This window comes from Falco peregrinus, chromosome 3 (genome assembly GCF_023634155.1).
Source record: "Falco peregrinus isolate bFalPer1 chromosome 3, bFalPer1.pri, whole genome shotgun sequence".
Classification (NCBI taxonomy): Eukaryota; Metazoa; Chordata; class Aves; order Falconiformes; family Falconidae; genus Falco; species Falco peregrinus.
The window spans coordinates 121,288,198-121,306,414 of record NC_073723.1 but is presented as its reverse complement, the minus strand read 5'-3'; the positions used below and the strand labels follow the sequence as shown (position 1 = coordinate 121,306,414).

At 60.9% G+C, this 18,217-nt stretch overlaps 1 protein-coding gene across 1 annotated transcript in view; it reads right to left on the bottom strand.

Annotated features, from left to right (window-relative positions):
• Positions 1 to 1,637: 1,637 nt before the first annotated feature.
• Positions 1,638 to 18,217, bottom strand: part of LOC101920592 (forkhead box protein O6-like) — a 39,149-nt gene continuing 22,569 nt past the window's right edge. Inside the window, exon 2 of the mRNA XM_005235315.4 lies at positions 1,638 to 6,569. Within this exon, the coding sequence (XP_005235372.4) occupies positions 5,157 to 6,569 (1,413 nt within the window). The 3' untranslated portion in view covers positions 1,638 to 5,156. The remainder of the gene's footprint in view (positions 6,570 to 18,217) is intronic.

Below are 18,217 nucleotides of genomic sequence, written 5' to 3'. Positions count from 1 at the left end.
AAGAGCAGCCTGCTCCTTGGGAAGGGCGCTGCTGTGGAGGGGGTGAGGGTGTCACCACAGCAGGAGTGAGGTTGGGTGGGAAGTGAGCCAGGCTGCGTTCCCACTGCATTTCTGACTAGAACGGCCACTGACCCATCCTGTCCGAACTCTTGGCACAGCATCAAATCCCACCCTTGCAAGAGGCTGTAAGGTCGTGCTTGCAAAAGGGCTGTCAGTGCACCGAGAGCTGTGCGAAGGCTAAGCCTGCCGGGCTCCTGGTGATGGTGGTGGCATTAGGAGATGGCACTGGGAGAAGGTCAGTGCGTGCAGAGCAGGCAGAAGCTGTCAGCGCACAGCTCTACTGAGCATCTGGAAGGAGGACAACCTTGGGGAGCAAAACCAGGCTCTGCTCAGGAGCTCACAGGGATGTCTGGCACTGGGGGTTTGCTGTCTTCCAGGAGGGAAAACCACGGGCCAGGAGACTTGGCTGAAGCACATCCTGGAGCACTGCCATTGAGTTTTGGTACGGTGCAGAGCACACGGGAATTTCCAGGGCCCTGGGAGAAAAGTGGAGGTTGGCCTAATATTTTCAAAGGGGAAACAGGATGACATGGGTAATTTCAAGGCTGTCAGCCTGACATTGATCCCAGGCAAAGTAATGGAATGGCTGATATGGAATGCAATGAATAAAGAACCAGAAAGGTTGATATAATTAATGCCAATCAACAAGGATTTATGGAAAATAAATCCTGTCAAACCAACTTGACGTCTTTCTTCCTGTTGTTTTTCTTTTTCTCTTTTCTTTAAAACCAGGATTACAAGTTTCTCCGGTGAGGAGTGGGGTTTGCTGAGGACACAGAGAACAGCAACGATCACCTGGGCGCTGCGTGATGTTTTCTCACAAAAATGGGAAAACCCAACCTACCATGTGGGCTGGTTTAAGACCCATTTTGGAGATCATGGGGTTGGCTGCGCAGCAGCGGGCACAAACTGCTGTTGCAGGGCTCTGCAGGGCATTCTTCTCCCTGGCCCATCCCACCAGTGACAGGCAGGATGCGCCGGGCTGTCTGTGTCCCAGCAGCGCTCACTGTGAGGAGGGAGGTCCTGCTGCGGAGTCACCGGTGGGGGCAGGGGGTGGACATCGGCCTGATTTGCAGAGCAGGGAGAAGGGGAAGTTTCAGTCCAAAGAGCTCCAACAGCTGCTGAAAAAGGGGATTTCCAGGCCAGTGGCTGGGAGCTGCAGGCAGGGAACCTCACCAGGGAGCAAAGGGGCTTGGGGCAGCGGGTGCAGGGAATGAGCACCTCCGTGAGCCGGACACTGTCACTCACCACTGCACCAGGCAGCTGTGACACTGCGGCACGCCATCAGTCTCAGAAAATATTGGCAAATCTCAGTAAATACGTATATTTATAGACTGCCCAGGATGATGTCCAGATGGCTGTGTCCAGGTAGGACTTCACAGACACCTCCACAGCCCAACCGTCCCCATGCTGGGTGCAAGCTCAGCTCCACCAAACATCGCATCTTCTCCTTGGTGGCTCTCCCCAGGTGCCCCCAGCTTCACTGGTCCAGCAATGTCCTTCCTGTCAGCCCAGACACACATAAACATTGAAGGCAGCAGCCCTTCAATGTAATATTTAAAACAATTTTATTCATGAAAATATGCTGTACAATGCACTATACACAGTTCTTTACATTGCCACATACACAAACTCTAATAGCACAATCAAGAAAGTTACCATTGCCTACGATAGATGCGTGGTGAGAGATGACGCCTGTCAGAGACCCTCCCCCCCAGTCTGTACAGTTATAAATATGAGGGAAAGGACGGACCAAAAACCGCCGTATGAAGCAAACCGGTGGGGCCCCTCCAGTGTCCCCTTGACACCGGGTCTTTGCTCCGGGCAGGGCTGGGTCTGGGTGGGAGCAGGGCTGGGAGCGGAGGATGCTCCTTGTCCCCAGAGGCTGTCCTGTGAGGCGGGGAGGGCCAGGAGGGAGAGGAGGTGATGGGAGCGGGGAGGCTGAAGCTGAGCGAGGTGGGACGTGAGGTGGCCTGTGCTCAGGGAGATGTTTCCAGAGGGGGAACCTGGAGCCACCACCGGACAGTGAAATGAAGCCCTGGCTTCTCCTTCCCCATGCTCGCAGTGGGGCCAGCAGCAGGGCAGCAGGAGCCGCAGGGGGCACAGCCATGCTGGCCACCCCCAGGACCTGCCTGCCCCACGGGCAAGAAGCACAGCCCCAACATCCCTGTGCCACCACCACCACCTCACCGCAGTCCGGGTACCCCCGGGGCCCTTGGCTCCATCCCCCTCTGCCGCGGCGGGGCCAGCCCGTCTTGCCTCCTGCTCCAACCACCCCCCTTCCCCGGGGTCCCAGCCACTGGGGGGGGGGGGGGTGTGTGGTGTCTCCGTGCCTGCCTCCCGCTGCCCGCCGTCCCTTGCACCGCACGACGACTGTACACACGACGCTTACCAACACGACTCCACCGCACACACGACAACCCCACGGTCACGAACCACAAAGACAGCTTCGCAAGGGGACGTGCCCCAGGGGTGGATGCCCGGGGGCTCCACGCAGCGGGGCAGGGGGAGGTGGGCAGGGGCAAGCGGGGCAGGCGCGGGACAAGGGGGGGCTTTTCTCTTACTGCTGGTGCGGCTTCCCCTCTGTGACAATGGTCAGCCCATATCTGTGACACCGAAGGGGTTTTTGCGGGTCCCTGTGCCCAAGCATCCCATCTGGAAATGCCCGGCTGCCAGGGTAAGCCCCAGCTGGCCCATGCTGCCCGGCATGCTGGTGTGCTGCTGGATGTGTGCCTGCAGGTCGGACGCCTGGAAGAGCCAGGACTCCTTCCCTTTCTCCCATGCTTGGGGGGCAGGGCCCCCCTTCTCTTCCAGGGCAGCCCCAGCTGCCCTCCCTGCCTCTCCTTGCGAGCAGTCCTTCACACCCCGTGTGCGGAGCTGGGGTGCTGGGTATTAAATAGCCATTTGCAATCGGTTTCCAACGATTTTAAATATGCCTGAAACGAGAGGTGGTGTATAAAACGAATGCAGTAATGATCCCGACCAAAGAATAATCCTTTTTAAAAAAGCATTCAAGAAAGATTATATATAATAGAATATATTAAATTCTGTACATGATCAAATAATGTAAACATAATTAATTAACTTGTAAGAATGTCTTTAGAGACTATGCCCACCATGTGCCCAGGGCGAAGGTGAAGGGTGGCACATGGGGCTCCTCTATCACGCTTTGCCACAGACTCGTGGGCCAGGAGGGGAGCAGGAGATGCCCCCGCATGGGTCCCATCCTGACCCAGCTCCGAGCGGCCACACTTCCCCTATGGCTCGGTGGGACCCAGCACCTGCACCCTGGTAGAGGAGGTGCTGGTGTGGGAAGGGAAGAGCTGGGCTGGGAAAGTGTGCTGGTTCAGTGCACCAGGGGTAGAGGATTCAGAGGAAGCCTGTGGTGCCCAGGAGGAAGACAGGCTGTGCAGAGCCCCTGAGACACAGCAGCAGCTCCCCCAGCCTCTCCTCCCAGCCCCCTCAGCTCCTCGGGACCAACCAACTCCGGCTGCCCATCAGCCTGCCCAACTCCAAAAACCCCACTGCACCGAGGCTGAGCTGCTGCAGGGAGCCCCCACCGCTGGGCAGGATGGCAGTGGGACCCCAGCCCACTCCTGCCCCGCAGAGCAGTGGGGCTGGTCTGGGCTCCCAACAGAGACAGCAGCACCAGCTGTGAGTTGTGGTCCCCAGCCCCACGGAGCACCGGCCCTTGGCAGATGGGTGCACTAGGGCTGACCCCTCTTGCCGACAGCCGCCTGGACCATCCTGGGGATGGGCAGCAAGCCCTCCAGGACAGGCATGCTGCCTGCTAGCTAGAGACACTCCTGAAACCAGCAGTGGCCCCCCAGGAGCCCCCCAGCCCAGCTGTGAGCCCTGTGGCACCTCCCTGAGCAGCGTGGGTCACCCAGGCTTGGGGCTGGGTGGACCCCATGCTGGCTCTGGAGACCTGGTCACCACATCCCTACCCTCCTCACACGCACACACACCCTTCTCGAGGGTGACCCACATCACAGCCCCCCAGCTTCCACCCCATCATCCAACACCCAAAGCCATGGCCAAGCCAAGATGAGACGTGCAGTAGGGCACAGCCGTCGGCATTGCCCACGGCCTCTCTCCTCTCCCTAAGTTCAACCCTTTCTTCTTTCCAATGCAAAAACTCAATGGCAAAAGAGTGCATGAAATCAAATAAATACAGGCCCCCCCCCTCCCCGACCCTGTGAGCTCCCCCTGAGCCTCCGGCACAGGGGACCCAGGCCAGCAGCATGTCACACCCATCAGGACCACCCTGTGCAGGGCTGTGCACCACATGCAGGAGTGTGCCCACGCCTGCTCTGGGCAGGGTACCACAGCCTTCCTATGGGCAGGCATGACGTGGCACCCCCCGCCCCCAGTGAGCACGTGGGCTGCCAAGATGCTGTCACCAGGGCTGCAGATTGTGCACCCTTCCCTCCATTCCCAACCCCCCCTTCTCCCTGCTTGGTAGGAAAACCTGCCTGGACCCACACCAGGAAACCCCCTGTGGAGGTGGCCTGGGCATGTGGGCTTGACAGAGCTCATATCTCCACCAGGGTTTGGGGGTGAGGACCCCCCCCGGCCCTTGACCTGGGGCAGGGTCCCCACTCCTGACACTACTACTCAGAAGACTCATTTCCCAAGGTGACTCAGAGAAAAGGGTCCCTTTCCAGAGTGGGATGCCCACACAAGTGGTTCCCATGCCACCAGCTGTCACCGCTCCGTCACCCAGCCCAAGGACAAATAAAACTGGCACCATTGCAGTGGGGCACTGGGACCATCTGGAATGGTTTTCCCTTCCTGCTCCCCCTCTGGACCCGCCTGGCTTGGTCTGCCTCTCCAGCCCGTCTGCCCTGCGTCCTCCAGAGGATGCTCGCAGGAGGACCCAGTGGATTGGGCACATGTGTGGGCTGCGGGCTGGGGACCCTACCCCATCTCAGTATTTGACCCTACAGTTTGTGTTTTGTGTTCGATCTCAAGCTCAGATCGACGGCTCTAGCCCATCTTAACAAACAAAGGCAGAAGAGAAAGGAAAAAAAAAAGTTAGTCTCAATGTTCCCCTCGTGGCTTCTCAGTGGCAAGCCCCCACCCTGGGGCAGGCGTCACCCGGGCACCCAGCTCTGGTTCGTGGGCTGTGGACCCCCGGGCAGCACGGGCACATTGAGCCCATTCTGCGGCGGGAGAGCTGAGTCGAAGTTGAAGTCCATCTCGTCGCTGTCCATAAAGTCATTCAGGATGATGGACTCCACATCGCACTCCAGGCTCCCGTTGAACATGTCCAGGTCCAGGTCTGCTGGGAACCTGTCTTGGCCCAACACAGGGGGGTGGACAGCCCCTGGGTAGGGGCCCTGCAGCGAATCCAGCAAGCTCATGTGTGCCCCTTGGTTATTAGCGTAGGAATGCAGATGCCCGTGGTGCGGCACGGCTGTCATGCTGCACGTGTCACTGGGCAAGCTCATAAGGCTGACAGGATTAGCTAAGGCACTGGTGTTGACCGCAGGGTGGTGACCAGCTGGTGACGGGTGGTACAAAGCGTTGCTCTTCATGAGAGAGCCCGAGTGGGACGGGTAGGAGGACAAACCCTGCTCCCCGCTCCCGCACAGCAGCGGGTTGTGTCTGTGGCCACGGGCCGGCACCATGGGGCTGGCCTGCGGCAGGGGCAGGTCCCCCGGGACCATGCTCTCCTTGTGCGCGTAGGAGATGGAGGAAAGCAGGTCTTGCAGCGAGGCGTTCCTGTAGGAGCTGACAGGTGAGAAGGTGGCTTGCTTGTTCTCCTGGATGGTCTGCATGGGCAGGCGGCGCATGAGGCTCATGGCCGGCTGGCTGTAGATAGTCCCGCAGTAGGTGTTGGTGGCAGCCCCCATGGTGGAACACTTGGAGTTGAAGGTGAAACTGGAGCTGCGCTGCCGCAGGGCGGCTGGGGGGAGCTGCTGCGAAGGGCTCATGGTGTAGCCGTCCTGCAGGTCCTCCAGCATGCTCTCCCCGAGGCTCTCGTTCAGGCTGATGGTGCCAGTCAGGTCAGTCAGCCGAGGCAGCTCCACGGAGCAGCGGGCGTTGAGGGAAGGAGACATGGTGCTGGAGGGGCTGGGGTACATCAGCGGAGAGGAGGGGGTACCATCATCCTCCTCCAGCTCATCTGGCTCGTGGTTGGACATGATGGGCGAGAGGCGCCCACTCAGCGTGCTGGCCGTGGAGTTGGCCCGCGTCCTGAAGTCAGCCCAGGCATCGTACTCATCACTGGCATGCGACGTGGGGCTCTCCGACCACTTGGCTTGCTGGGAGGAAGGGCTGTCCTCCCCGCGCTCCTGCGTCACCTGCAGCTGCTTCTTCTTGCTGGCCTTCCCCTTGATCCGCAGGAACTTGCTGTTGTTGTCCATGGAGACCGCCCGCCGGCGGGGCGTCTTCCCCGTCTTGCCGCCCTCAGGGTTCAGCATCCACCAGGAGCTCTTGCCCGTGCCCTCGTTCTGCACACGGATGAAGCGGGTGTGCAGGGAGAGGTTGTGCCGGATAGAGTTCTGCAGAGACAGCAAGGACAGAGGGGACAGTCAGCAGCGGCTCCAGCACCCCAGGCACAAGGGGATGCCTGCAGGGCTGGGGGGGTACAAGGGGTATCAAGGGGAACCTGCGCTCCACCCCCCAGGATTCCATGGCTTTCTGAGCCAGAGGAGTCAGGGCTCAGCTGGAGGGTCTCTCCCACAGCACTGCCGGGCATTTCACCTCCAGGAGCCCATGGGTCATGGCCCTTTGCTGCGTCTGTCAGCTATTTATCGTTACTGCAATTACTGTCATGGCAGGGAGCGGGGCGGGGTCTTTAGCATGTGCTCCGGGGACCTGCACCAGGTCCCAGGGGACTCTTCTTCCCTGGAAGAAGTCTGGGGAGGGAAAAGGTGAGGAGGCAACAGAAGAAGAGGCAGGAGTCAGGGCTGTGCACAGGTCCAAGTCTTCTCCACCCCTCCCAGCTCCAGCCACCCACATGCCCAGCAGAGCCCACCAGGATGCTCCCAGCCCAGCCTTGCCCACGCACACCTCTGCATAGATCCCAGCCCTCTCTCCCCACCACCAGCCACCCCACCAGCTCCACAGGCAAAGGGACCCCCTTTGCCCACACACCGCCAGGCACCCAACCCTCTGGAGCTGGCTCCAAACAACTTTCCCTGCCCAGCATCATTCTGTGACTGCTCTCCTCCTCCCTCACTACTGGGGAGGCAGAAGCATGCCTTGTGCAGCATGCATCAGCACTGCCACAGCTCAAAGCACTGTGCCAGCACCATGTAAGCCAGATCTTGTCCCCAAAATGCCTGTCATCCCCTGCAGGCTGGCCCTGGTGGCAGGGCCCAGAAGGCAAGCACCCTGCCTGAGAGGCTCAGCTACCATAGCGCGGGGGGGGCTGCAAGCCAAACTACAACCCCCATTGCCCATGCAAGGTCTGGTTGCGGATGGTTTTCTCCCCAGATACTTCTGGCTCCAGCACCCCAAGGGGCTTTCGTGTGGACAGCAATACTCCTGCCCTCTTGGCTCTTGCCTGGCGCTGTGGCTCTGAGCGGCTTGCTGGCCAGAGTGGGGATGCCCAGGGGCCACGTCCCAGCGCAAGCATCCCCAGCTGTCACTGCCCCATGGGGTGCCAGTCTGGGGTGACCCTGGGGAGATGCCTTCAAAGCTCCAGCCAGGAGAAGAGAGGGGGTGAGGACATCTGCCTCTTGCTGCTGATCTTCTGCAGCTCATGGGATGCCACTCAGCTCCCTGCGCCTTGGTTTCCTCAGGGTCCAGAGGACAAAGGCAAGACGCAGAGGCCAGGGTAGAGCATCAGTCCACGGTGTAGAGACCCTTACTCCAGGGCTCAGGGCTCAGCAGGGGCTGCTGATGGGAGGCAGGCAGCTCCTCCTGCCCCTGCTGAGCTGCAGGAGGGGCAGAGGGACAGGGAGGGGGAAGAAACCAAGGTGCCAGGGAGAAAGTTTGGTGCTGTTGCCGGCGTACAGTGGAATACTAATGAAGAGGCGAGTGAGCTCCAGCCTCATCTATCATATTATGTAATGGCTTACTTCTCTGCACTTCATTTATTTGGAGATTGCTCCCAGGCTGGCTCCTCGCCAGCAGCCACCAAATCCAAGTCTACAGAAATCAATCTCGCGCTGACTGATTAAGCCGTGTTTAGAACTAATTGCTCCTTCGTGTGTGGGGAGAATAAATTACGGGCTTTAATTTCACATCTTTAAAATGCAACGGCAGGTATGGGCTAGCCGTTAACCCCTTCCTGCACATCCCTGTGCACAGCTGGAGGGGGGGCAGGCCACGGCTAGCATAGCTCAGGGAACAGGTTGGAACTCGCCCTGCCCTCCGCAGCGGTGGCTGCCCATGGCAATGCTCATCACCTTCAGGTAGAGCAAGCCAAGCCCTGGGCCAGCCTGCCTGGCAGGGAGAGCTATCCCTGACCCCTCAACACCCCCTCCTCGAGCCACAGGATGACCCAAGCTCCCATTCATGCGACTGAGCTGCGGTGCAAGTGGCAGGGGACAGAAGCAGAGCACATGGCCATCACCGCATTTGCAGAGCCAGAGCTACCAGCCAGCTCAGGCCCGCGATGCTGCCCTGCACACACACACAGGTGCCAGTGGGCTGGGGATGCCCAACCGCTGCTGAGCCCCTTGCAGGAGTGGGGACCCCCTGCACGGCCCAGTCCCTCACTGCCGGCGCTCCCCAGCTCTGCTCAGCCCAGGAGGCAGGAGATGCCACCACCCTCAGCAGCAGGGACTGAGCTGCAGTGCAGCGTACGGAGAGAAGGGCTGCGTTTGGGGGTTTGGGGAACACCATGGCTGGACAGGGGTGATATTCAGCACAATGCTAACCTCCTCCTCCTCTTCTGCTGCTGCCTGCCTCCCACTCTGCAGCCCCAGCACAGGGCACCCAGGCACCCAGCACCACCCACGGATCCAAGGTGGTGTCTAGCAGGGGACAGGGCTGGCGGGGGGGGGGGGGGGGGGAGGTTGGCGGGGTCAGGCTGCCCGAGGGAGAGGAGGGGAGGGGAGGCTGCTGCGCCTTCTGCATGGGAGCTTCATTAAGAGCCAAAAGACAGCAGCAATTAAATGCAAGGCGCAGGGAGCCTGGCTCTCTCCTCATTAGCACCCTGACGTGCTCGGCTGGCCGCTGCTCGGGGTGCACGGCACAGGGCAGCGGGCTGCACGGGGCGGGCCAGGAGCTTGTTATCACCACGAAGGCAGGGACCTGCTTCACCTGCCACCATCCCCGCAGCCCCACGAGCACCCAGCATCTCACAGCACCCAGCCCTGAGCTGGCAGGAAGCAGCACACGATCGTATGGCCCACAACGCGGGGCTCAGCTTCTGGTCAGCCCTTGGCAGTGTGGTGATGTGCAGGGGACATCAGGGCTGGCAAAACCTCCCTGACAGCAGCTGCCATGGCAGGGATGTGCACCAGTGCCTGGCAGATTTTGGTAGGGTGTAGGGAGAGCAGGCAAAGGCTGGGGCCAGTCCTGGGGTACTCACAACACCTCTGACACTGCTCTGCCCAGCGACCCAAAGCCCAGCACCACTGCTTGCAGCAGCCTGCAGCTCTGCAGGGCTGGCCGTGCCCTGCACCCTCGCTGTGTCTCCCTCCCCATGCCCATCTGCCCCTATGTCACCCCTGCCTTGGACCGCCCTGCTCTGAACAGCTCAGGCCCCTCACCAAAGCAGAGACCCTCTCAGCATCCTGGCTTCACGCAGCACCGCAGCTCTGCAGTACCCAAACAGTGCAAAGCCAGGAGCATCAGTCCCCAGCGCACATCCAGACCATGCCATGGGATGATATCCACCATTTCAGGCACCAGCCCTCATCCTCACAGCTCTGCAGAGGGGCAGAGGATGCTCTGGGTAGCAGAGGCGAGAGCTGGAGGTGGCACCAGGGCTGCCAGGTGCCACAGGTGGACCCAAGCCCTGCTCAGCCCTGGCTGACACCCAGGGAGGATGAGGCTGGAGCCTGTGCCAACACCCGGCCGCCAGTTGCTGGAGGCTTTGCCAACTGGGAAGACCCCGGTGCCATCCCAGTGCCCATCTGCTAGGGGCTGGCCCCGCTGCAGGGCCTGGTACAGGGATGGGGGCACCCGTGGGAGCTGGGGGCACCGACAGAGCCTCCTCACCCCCCCAGGAGCCCTTCTCTACGGAGCCTCATTGTCAGGGGAACAGCCAGTGTGAAATCGGTCTGATTAGCAATTAGTCCCATTGTAAAAGGATTAGCCGGACCCCATTGTTTGGATGAGTGACTTGACTATCAATTTGCATCTGGCAGGGCTGCTGCTGCTTCTAGGAGCGTTCCCCTGTCCTGACCAGACAGACACAGCGCCCAGCACCGGCGGGGCACCAGTGGACCCCCGAGATGGGCATCGATGCCGGGCAAAGCGATACCCTTCGCAACATCCCAAGCCCCCTGCCAAAACCCACCAGCAGCAGCACCCCAGTGGCATGGCCCGGGAGTCACTCCTCCAGCCTTGGGGTGCCCACGAGTCTTGGGGTGCAAGGGGGGGCTGGGCATCCACCTGTGTGCCCTGAGGAGAGCATGGGGTAGGGGAAACGAGTGCAATTTAAGCGAGAGCAGGACTGAACAAGGCCTGGTCCTGGCCAGAGCTGGGCAGAGCAAATGAGGGGGTCCCACTGACTAGCCCCCTGTCCCCGCCACTTCCCCTGTGCCCATTTGCTGTCTTCCATCGCTGTCCCTGGGCTGCCACCCCTCCCTGCTGTTCCCACATCACCTGGGGTTTTTCTGAGCAAAACCCCAAACCCCAGCCTCCTCCCCCTCCCAACAGCAGCCCAGCCCAGCCGTGCTCGCAGAGACCCCCGTGCTCCCAGCGAGCCCCAGCCCCATGGCCAGAGTGCGACAGGGTGTGCAGGTCCATCAGCTGCCGGTCCATGCAGCTAATGAGCCCGTTACCTGGCGGAGATTTGCAGGCTGGTTAACAGGAGGAAGCAGTGACAGGGTCACTAACGAGCGCTCTGCCGGCTGCTCTCCAGCAGCACGAGGATGGCTCCAGGGGTTAATTGATGCTTATTTACTTCTCACACATAAAAATTGCCAGCATTGGAGGAAATATTCCAGGGGGCAGAGGCTGCCAACAGCCCCGATGGTGCCACATCCCAGGGGATGCCATGCAGGGGGTGGCAGTGGCATGGGACAGTGACCGGTCACGCCCCCAAAGACATCTTATTCACCCAAGAAATGGCACTGCACCAGCAGCTAAGTGCACGATGGCCATCACTGTGGCCTCCTGGCACGATCCCCCAGGGATGGCCAGCCCTGCTCCCTGCCACTGGTGTCACTGTCCTGCCTGAAGCAGCTGGTGGCTGTGCGCAGCCCACCAGCCCTGGCACCAAAGCACCGCATCCTGAGCAGGGCCCACGCCTGCCTGGCGAGCAGATGGCAGCTGGCACGCCATGGCAGCATGCCCCACGCACCAGAGCGATGCCAGGCACCCCAGATGCTCGCAACGGGGACAGACACCCCATGCTGACACCAGCCGGACCCCCGTGCCATGCCTAAGGCAGGGAGCAGGATGAGACCCCCACCACCTCCCATGGCTGCAGGCACACCAGCCCACCTCACAGCAGCCCTTGTGCATGGCGGGTGAACCCAGCACAGGCTCCAGGCAGGGGGAAGCGGCACAGAGGAGAAAGCTGGGGCAGGGCACCGGGTGGCTGTAAATCCAGCCTAACGTGCGACAAGGTTCTGCCAGCTTTGCATCGGGCTCCCCAAGGAGGGGACCAGCCCGGCACCAGCTGCATGCCGGGCTCAGGAGGGCTGTGAATCCCCACTGGCCTCTGTGCTGTGAGCAGCCCCCGTGATCTCCCCATCTCCCCACTGCCCCTGGGGCTGGGGCAGCACACGCCAGCTTGCTGGGAAGAAGCAACCCACAGTGCAGGGCTCGGCGGGGCAGTTTTCAGCAGCTGCCACGTGCCTGGGATGTCTGCTCCAAAACTACCACCTGCGCTCTGCACTGCCCCACAGCACGCCAGAGTATCACCGCCCCATAGCATCCCCCTGTACTGCCTGCTCCTGCCCCAGGCAGCCCTACAGTGCCTTGTAGCCACACAGCTGCCCCACAGCCAGCTCCCTGCACTGCCCCACGCTGTGCCCCATAGCGTCCTACAGCCAGCTCTCTGCAGCACCCTGCAGCATCCTACAGCCCGCCCCCCTGAAATGCCCCATAACCCCCCCAGCCCCTCGCACTGTCTCAGGCACCATGCAGCCAGCTCGCTGCACCCCAGCTGCTGCCCAGGTCCTGTCTGACATCTCCCTGCTGGGGACCTGGGGCTGTCGCCCTCCCCAGCTTGTCCTTCCCCGGGGCATCACTGCTGTAGCTGGGCAGGGGGGACCACATGGGCTGCGCGGTACCCCCAGAAAGGGCACGGTGGGGGCAGAGGGACGGTGCCTGCCTCCCCGCCACAGGGGTCTCGCCGGCGGCTGCCGAGTGGAGGCAAGCGTATTCGGGTCAGTGCGTTGCCTGAGCAGAGCCGGTCTGACATGCTGCTAATTGAACCAAATGCCCATTAGAGGCGTGACTGGCCATGTCCATCCCGGGCCCTCCATCGCAGGTGGCTAACACGCAAGGAGCCTGAAGGCTGCTCAGCATGGCAGGGCCAGAGCATCTCCCGCCTCCTCACACATCACAGCCAGCTCAAAGACCAGCCGGCATCTCATTAGGAACGCTAATCAGCCCCTAGGCGTGCGCTGGGGCAGTGGGGAGAGAGGCAGCTGGGGCTTACAGGGGACCCCATGTTGCAGCCCCCCCTGCATAGCCCCCCATGGCCCCTCTCTGTGCCACCCCCTGGGACAGAGCAAGGGCAAAGCCTGGCAGGGACTGGGCAGGGGGGTCTAGCCATGCCCTGCCCCATAGATCCATGGTGCTGTGGGGCACAGTAAGGCTTGTGCTCTGTAGCTGAGAACCTGTGCTGTGAGGCCACGCTGTGACAGCCCGGGGCGGACACCTGCCTGCCCCCCTGCCCACATCCCTCTGCCGTTCCCCAGGGCCAGGTGATGGTGTGACTAAGACCAACCTCTCCTGAAGGAGAAGATCCAGGACTTGCCAGCCCCATCCCAATCCCCCAAATCCATAAGGAACCTGGCTGGATGGGTCCTCAGGGCAAAGCCCATCCCCTGCCTGGCCCTGTGCCAGTCCTGGCCCACCTCTGCTATACACCTTGTGTCTCGCAGCGGGTCTGACCCGCAGTGCAGCCCCCTCAGAAAGACCAGCCGGCACAGCACTGCCCCACGCCACCCCTGCGGACTTGGCAGCTGAGTGTGTTCACAGTTGGCACAGTGCCTCCCTCCCCTTCCTGACCACAAGCTCTGCAAGTGATTCCCAAACCCACCGGAGAAGTGACTGATGCAAATCAAACCACACACCACTCCCCATGCCCCCCAGGCAGCCCCCCATGCCCAGCACTTGCTCTACTTGGCCAGGGATGCCCACGGGGACACCCCCACTCTGCAGCCTCCACGCGCCCTGGCTCAGCACAGGGAGCCCCAGGTGGGTGCCAAGCCATCAGTGGGTGCTTGGCTCAGCCCTTTCTGCACGCCAGGGCTGCACAAAGGGGTGAGTCCCCCCTGCACAGCTCCCGGCCAGGATGGAGCTGGCAGAGGGCAGGTCAGTCACATCAGGAGACTCCTTATGCCTAGGCTGGAACCATCCCAGTGGTGGCAGGAGTGCCACTGAAGCAGAGGTGGCAGGCGCAGCCGAGCATCCCTCTCCCAGCCCTGGTTACTGCTGCTGCCAAACAGCTGGTTGCTACCAAGTTCTGCAATGGGAGTGTTGCCGTTGCCATGGCAGCCGGTTTATTTTAGCCAGCTGCCACCCCGCCATGTCCCCTTTAAAACCGAGAGCATCCTCCCTGCCTCAGCGGGTCCTCCCTTGTCCCCATCCCCGGGCAACTTGCTGAGACCCCAAGGAGCACCCATAACACCCATCCTCTGTGGCACAGCTTTTCCCCACTGTCGAGAGGGGACACACACAGCACCTACACCTTCCCCACTTCCCACCATGGCTGGTGGGGCTCACACCAGCTCAGCCACAGGGTCACAGTGAGGTGGATCAGGGGATGGGTCCCCCCGGCCCAGGGGGAAGGGAATGGGCATATGGGAACAGCATCAGGACTGGCACTGGGTGATTCCAGTGCCGGAGGGACACTTGGATGGTAAATTCAGCTCCCCCAGCCTGCTCAAAGACACTGCTCACTTTGGTTTGCTCCTCTCTTGGCCAAAGCCTTGGGCTTCCCCTGATGGGGCCATCACAGCCCCAAAACCTGCTGTGAATTTGCTGGGCTCCGTGTGACACCTCCTCCTCCATCCATGGCCATTTCCAAGATGGTTCAGGACAGGAGGGGCCAGAAGAGCCGGTCCCCAGTATGGCTGGAGGGGGAGAGGTCCCTTCACTCCAGTGTGTCCCAAGCCCTGTCCTGCCAGGCAGCCCCAGTCATCACCCCAGGGGGTCCTTCCCAGCGCTGGGACCCTCCATCCTTAGCACTACCAGGCCTTGCCAGTGGGGTGCGGGGGCCAAGGAGGAGCCCCTGGGTGATATGTAACACAGTGACACCTCTGTGGCTCCATGAATAGCCCCAGCACCACCTGTCCTGCCCTACGTGCTTCCCAAAGGGCTCATTAGATCACACCAGGGTAGCTGAAGATAATGAGCAGGCATGCTCACCTCCTGGGGAAGCGGGCAGAGAGCAGGCAGAGAGCAGGCAGGGCCAGGGAGCTTGGGGATCCTCCTATGGGAGCCCGGGGGCTCAGCAGGCATGGTGTCACTGTCCCCGCAGTCCTCCTTGCTAACAGCACAGGCTGCACTTTTGGGGTGCAAAGCACAGGGCTGAGCCCAGCAAGGGACATTTTGGGGGAGCCCAGCCTTTCCCAGCCCCCTGCAAGCAGGCAGGAGTTGCACGGGTGCAATCATGCAGCAGTGGGTGCATGGAGCCCAGCTGCAGGCTCACCTCAGCACCAGGTGCCACCAAGGGACATGGCCCAGGCAGAGCTTGGCTGGTGCTGCAGCATGCCCCAAGGCCAAGGTGATGGGCTGGCTCCACATGCTCTCTGGCTATGGGGTCCAGGCCTGCAGGCGGCACACCGGTGCTAGTGCGGGACTGGGGGGAGGCAGGGTACAGCCAGGAGCCTGCTGCCCCCAGCCCCACATGTGCCCTGTATCCCTGTCCTGTGATGGGACGCCAAAAGAAGGAAGGGGGGTTATGGACCAGATGAGCCGTGGCCATGTGTCGTGCATCTCCGAGCCAGCTGGCCCTGGCACGGCCACCCTCACGCCTTCAGGCTGCGGCAGAGCTGGAGGCTGCTGGGCCACCTGCCCTGGCCAGATGGCAGGGGGACCTTGCGGTGCTGCTGGGCATGGCACTGCTCAGGGGACCAGTGCCAGGCCCTGCTGCTCACCCTGCTCATACCCAGCCCCAGTAGCAGGGGATTGGTGAGCATGGGGTCAGACTCTGCCCCCTTCACAGCACCCCATGAGGGCTCCAGGCAGCACCTGCCCTCCCAGTCCAGCACCGTGTCCAGCCAGCCCCAGCATCCCAGGTCGCAGCACCTAATGCTCACAGCTGCAAGCCACGTCCTCTCCCAGCTTCCCAGAAAACGCCACGGCACCAAGCCATGTGCTGAGAAATCCCCCCAGCACAGTTTTCCGGCAAGACTGAGCCCCTTTGGCACACCCCTTTGCCCAAGAGACCCACACAGCATGGCTGTGCTGTTGTTCCCCCTGCCCCCCCCCCCCCCCCCCCCCCCCCAAACCACCCCAGAGCTGGGTAAGACCTGGAGCCTCCCTCGAGGGTCCCAAGGGTGCCGGCAAGCTGCAATGCAAGGTGCCTGCATCCAGCTGAGATATCAAGCCTCCTTGCCTTTTGGGACAAAACACACCCCCACCCAGCTCCTGTCCCAGCCCGCTTGGACCCCTCTCCAACATGTGAGACCAGGTGATATGCCTCAGAAAGACCCTCTCCACCATCAGCCACTTATCCAGTAATACTCTAATTACACCCCAGAGTTGGCCACCAAAATAGCTGCCGTAAATCACTCAGAGCTGCCATGTAATTTTTGCATGAAATTACAGTATTTTTTCCCCTGGGTTCAATTTCCTCCACACCAAGTTCTCACCGCAGCCAAATAATTAAAGCAGCCACACTCCCTTTTCCTCGGGTACCGCTTTAACTCCCTGCTGGCTGCCCCGCCGCTGCCCAGTACCAGGGCTGTGGCTGGCTGGGGACAGCATGTGCCCCAACACCTGCAGGCAGCCCTGCCTGCACCCACGCTGAGCACACCCAGAGCACAACAGCAGAGCTGCTCCAGACCCAAAGGCAAGGCAGATCGAACCACATCAAGAGACGCCGGGGAGACCCAGCGCCCATGAGGGATGCAGAAGGCACCCCAAGCAGGATGCCAAGCCCCCATGGGGGGGTCCAAACCCCACCAGGCAAAGGAGCTGACTATTCCCAGGAGAGAAACCACCTGCCTCCTTTTCATCACCTGCAGCCTGCAGGAAGATGATGAGGGAAGCAGCGAGGCTCAGCCTGTACCATCCTGCTTCACGCAGCGATGCTTGGGCACCCGTGGGAGATGACTATCCTGTGGGGTACCATGAAATGCTGTCTTTAGGTCACTTGGCCGCCTGGGAGAGATGCGGGTCCCAGCCATGCATCACCCTCATACCACTGTCCTGTCCAAATGTACAACCACGTGCAGCATCACGCTGACCTGAGCAGCAGCAGAAACCCCAGACCCCAGAGGGTTTTGCATTCAGCCCTGTCCTCTCCCATCTGTTCGGTCAAGGCTGCCCTGCTTTTCAGCCTGAGATCTACATCAGAGTTGGATTGTACCCAAAAAAGCACAGAAAGCTGGGCACGCAGCCATGCATGGGGGCACACGTGTCCCCCGAGGACTTGCTCTGCTTCAGGTCTTCCCCACCTGCCCTGTGGCCCCATGCCATCCCTGGGGACCAGCTCCACAGGGACGCTCAGAGGAGCAGTGAGTCCCTCTGTACTGTGCCCTCCAGCCCCGGCCATGGGTCCTTCAAGGGGCCCAGGGAGCAAAGCCAAACCCTTTCCAATACGCTGTGTCCCATCCAGGACCCCAGCAGGTTTGTGCTGGCTGCTAGAGCAGAGACAGGCTCCCTGTGGTCTGCAAAGTCCCTGGCAAAGGCAGCAAACCCTGGGCAGATGCATGGAGATGCATCCCAGGGCAGCCCCTGGAGATGAGGGGCTGGTTTGGTTGTGCATGGAAAGGTGAGGTTTGCTTTTCAAATACCTGCAAGGGATTTCATCCTGCCACCAGCAAGCGCAGATGGCAAAGACTTGGGAGCACTGGGGCTCTCAACCTCGAGGTGGGTGGGGACCAGATGGGTTGCCAGGACAGTGGGGACATCCCTGCCACCAAATGCTCTTGGCTGAAAGATTTTTCATAGAGCAGTTTCATTCTGATAAAAAAATCCCAGTTGTTCAAGCAAACAAGCATTTGTACTAGTTTCCAGGTTTTAGGGTTTTAGGTCCCACAGGTGGGGCAGGGAAGGGTTCAGTGATGCAATGCCTCTGGGTGAGAGGCAAAAATATTCGTCATGGGGACCTGCTGTACAGTGCAGAAATGTTGCAAGCAGCACTATTTAAAACACACCTGTGAAAATAATGAGCCATTTCCAGCCAACAGTAGTGTTGGGTCCACCTATTCTGGTCGAGCACAGGGCACCCCTGCCTGTCCTGGCCGGCTCCCACGTGATCCCTGCTGTCCCCAGGCTGCTGTCCCTCTTGCAGGACGCTGCTCCACACCTCAGCCCACAGCGATGCCTGCCATGGGCTGGCTCCAGCCACCCCTCCTCATTCAGCCTTGTGAGATTGCACATCCCTCAGCACCACCGGTGCTGGCTGGGGGTTGTGTCCAGCCCCGTCCCCTCCACCAGCACCAGTTGGCCCCACACCAGCCCTTCCAGCCCACGCACCCCACACCAGTGCACACTGCAGCACAGAAACCCTCCAAAACCCACACAACTCCCTTTTTTTTCTATTTTCAACTTCAATTGTTTTGTGTGCATGCACAGGAGATAGGGGGCACAAAGCCCCGTGCCACCAGCACAGCCCACCCAGGACAGGCAGGAACCGGCCACTGCAGGAAGCAGAGGCCCCCGTGGTCGCCCACCT